This window comes from Callorhinus ursinus, unplaced genomic scaffold (assembly GCF_003265705.2).
Source record: "Callorhinus ursinus isolate GAN/ISIS: 27379988/994484 unplaced genomic scaffold, GSC_fseal_2.0 scaffold5998, whole genome shotgun sequence".
In the NCBI taxonomy this organism is placed as follows: domain Eukaryota; kingdom Metazoa; phylum Chordata; class Mammalia; order Carnivora; family Otariidae; genus Callorhinus; species Callorhinus ursinus.
Window position 1 is genome coordinate 1 of NW_027403048.1, and position 3,067 is coordinate 3,067.

The 3,067-nt window shown below is 64.7% G+C and overlaps 1 protein-coding gene across 1 annotated transcript; it reads left to right on the plus strand.

Moving 5' to 3' along the window:
- The first annotated feature begins 341 nt into the window (after positions 1-341).
- LOC112818244 (2-oxoglutarate and iron-dependent oxygenase JMJD4-like) lies at positions 342-3,051 on the plus strand. The gene is made up of 2 exons (XM_025865425.2): positions 342-963; positions 1,054-3,051. Exons 1-2 carry the CDS (start codon positions 342-344, stop codon positions 1,221-1,223), a joined length of 792 nt encoding a protein of 263 aa, XP_025721210.2. The 3' UTR covers positions 1,224-3,051.
- The last annotated feature ends 16 nt before the right edge of the window (positions 3,052-3,067 follow it).

Genomic DNA, 3,067 nt, shown 5'->3' on the forward strand with positions numbered 1-3,067 from the left:
CCTCCGCGCCCCCAGCATCCCCTCCGGGCCCCCAGCATCCCCCTGGGCCCCCAGCATTCCCCGGGACCCCACCTTTGGCCCCGGGGCCTCTCTGTCAGAACAGGAGAGGTTCTCATCGCGGCAGCAGTAGCAGGCGGGACTGAGCCGGGAGAGGGTCGGGAGGACTCTAGCACAGGCCCGACCGCAGACTGGGGGCGCCGCTTACCTGTGTCACTGGGGCGGTGCGAAGACGGCCACACTCGGGTCTGGCGCTGCTTCCGACGCCGGACAGACCAGCCAGCCGCTCCAGAGGCGCTGTGGGACGCTCCCGCGCCTGCGCAGAACGAGGGCCGCAGGCTGCTATGCGCGTGCGTCCAGGGCCAGGCGCGCCGGGATTCGTACTCCGGCAGGAACTCTGGCCGCATTCTCTCGATTCCGCTCGGCCGCGCCAGGCCGACCGCAAGCTCCGAGAGCCTGTGCCGCGCGGTTCTCGCTCCGGCTGGCACGGAGGCTGGGGAGCAGCCTGTGCCCGCTCCAGCGCCTGCTCCGGAAGCAGTTGTAGCAAGTACTTCCTTTTCATCTCTCCGTTTGAAGAGCAGGGAAGTTGGAGGCCGGAGGCGGGTCCCGGGCCCACGCCCCTCGCCGGGCTGCGGCGTCCCCGGGACCCGGGCGTCCCCCGCCGCCCTGTCGTCCAGCGCGGGCGCCGAGCCGGGCCGGGGATGGACAGGGAGACGCGCGCGTTCGCCGAGAGCCACTTCCGACGCCTCCGCGGACGGCCCGCGGGCGGGGTGGGCGCGACGCCGGGCCGCGTGGACTTCATCGAGAGCCCGGACTCCTTTTCCTACGCCGACTTCTTCAAGGGCTACCTGCTGCCCAACGTGCCGTGCGTTTTCTCCAGCTCCTTCACCGAGGGCTGGGGCAGCCGCAGGCGCTGGGTGACGCCGGGCGGGAAGCCGGCCTTCGAGCACCTGCTGCGGAACTACGGTAAGTGCGGAGCGCGCGCGAGGAGCCAGGGCTGGGGGGCCGCAGCCGTCCGGGGGAGGGCGCGCAACGTCCGACGGCCTCTCGTTTCAGGAGACGTGGTCGTCCCTGTGGCCAACTGCGGGGTCCGGGAGTACAATTCCAACCCCAAGGAGCACATGCTCCTCCGAGACTACATCAGCTACTGGAAAGACTACATCCAGGGGGGCTACTCCTCTCCGCGCGGCTGCCTCTACCTCAAGGACTGGCACCTGTGCAGGTAAAGGGGGCGGAGCGCACAAAGCAGCGTGTCGTTTCCCCGGGTAGGAGTTGCAGTGCGCGCACGAATCTGGCTCCCGCAGCGTGGTTGGAGGTTCTCCCCATCGCCGGGCTAGCCACGCTGCGTCAGGTGGGAACCCAGGTGGGCCGAGGCCGCCTCTCCCGTGTGTCCTGGCTGCTGGAGCCATCCTTGCGGGCTGCACGCCCTCTGACGGGTCGTACCTAGCTGTGCCTTTCCTGTCCGCTGCCCGCTGTTCCAGCTCAGGCCAGGTCTCACTCACCCTGGCTGCCCCAAGTCCCGCTCCACCCTGCTCAGCTCACTCACATTCTCAGCCGTCTTCCCAGCAAGGCTGTGCCCGAGCTGTGTAGCATCTCCGTCACGGACCAGCGGCTCTCCTGCCCTGTCCAAGGAGGCCTTCTGTGGTTCGACCACACCCTTCTTCCACCCTGGGAGCTCCAACGAGGGGCCTCAGGGACATATCTCACACTCGTGGGCAGCCACACCCCGTCTGCTTGGTTCCCTTGCTCAGAGGGGGTCCTTGGGTTGTGTCCATTCCCCTACCCAGCAGTGTGCTGGTCACAGGCAGAGACCATCCTCCTCACACCCTAACCAGCTGGTATAGGGCACAGTACGGGCTTGAAGAGTTTTGTATAAATGAGTGAACGATTGAATTCTTGTTTTGCTGATGTGGAAACTAGGGATATTACAGTGAGTCACTCGCTTGCGATTCCCAAGACCCATCCAAGAGCGTCTCGCACCGGCATGCCGTGGATGCTCCCAGCCTCACAGCGTTTTGTCTGGCAGTGAGAGCTCGCCCCAGGGGGTGGACCAGGGACACCCAGACCCTGGTTGTGGCCCCCAGGGACTCTTGATCCAGCAGCACATAGGACTCCTAGACCCAGTGCTCCTGCACGGTGGGCGTGGGCTTCAAATAGGCAACAAGTGTGTTCTAGGTGTTACACGGGACGTTCCTGTCCGTCGTTTGAAGGTCAGTTTTGACTGAATATTACATATTTTCCCTGGAAACCCCAGAACAAACAGAGCAGAGGGAGGCCAGACAGGCAGAGACGGCTCCAGGGGCCGTGATACCTGATTTGAGGGATAAGTGGGAGTCTGACATCCTGCAGAGGCATGGCGTTTTGGGGTACTACACGTGGTTTGGTGCTCCTCGGGCTCTCCCTGATCATGGCCTCTGACCATGAGTGATGTGTGAGCTGCTCAGAAGCTTGTTCCAGTGCGTCGTTGGGAGAGCTCATTCTCTCTGGGGCTGGGTTGGCGTGCTCCTGTGTGTGTGTGTGTGGGGGGGGCATTTTTCTGGTTGCGGGGATCAGGCTTTTGGACCAGGAGGAGTGGGGGGCTGTGGGGTAGGGGAGAAGGACCTCAGTGGACATGGGCCATAGTGCCTGGGCCACTGGTCGGGCATCCACTCGGCAGACTCGAGGTCACTGGCGGGGCGAGAGCGTGGACGAGGCCCACAGGTTCGGGAGAAGAGCGTGATGCAGATGAGGCACTTAGAGCACCAGTTCAACCAGAGGCTGGAATTCCGGATCTGGTGCAGGAGGGGTCTGGAACAGTGGCGGTGCTGCCTGCACGGGTCATCTGAGCGGCATCACAACACCCCCAACGTCGTTTCCTCTGTTTATGACAGGGGTTCGTTCCTCGCCCGGGGCTCAGGTGGGGTTGCTTGGGCCTGTGGTCATGTGGTGGCTGGACTCGCGCAGGGTGGCCAGCCTCACTGTGGATGCTGGCTGCGGAAGGCAGCTCAGCGTCATCCGTGCCCTTCCACACCTCTGGCTGTCTCCTGCTCGGGGCACGGGCCAGAAGGTGGCCGCTCCTGCCCCGGCCCCC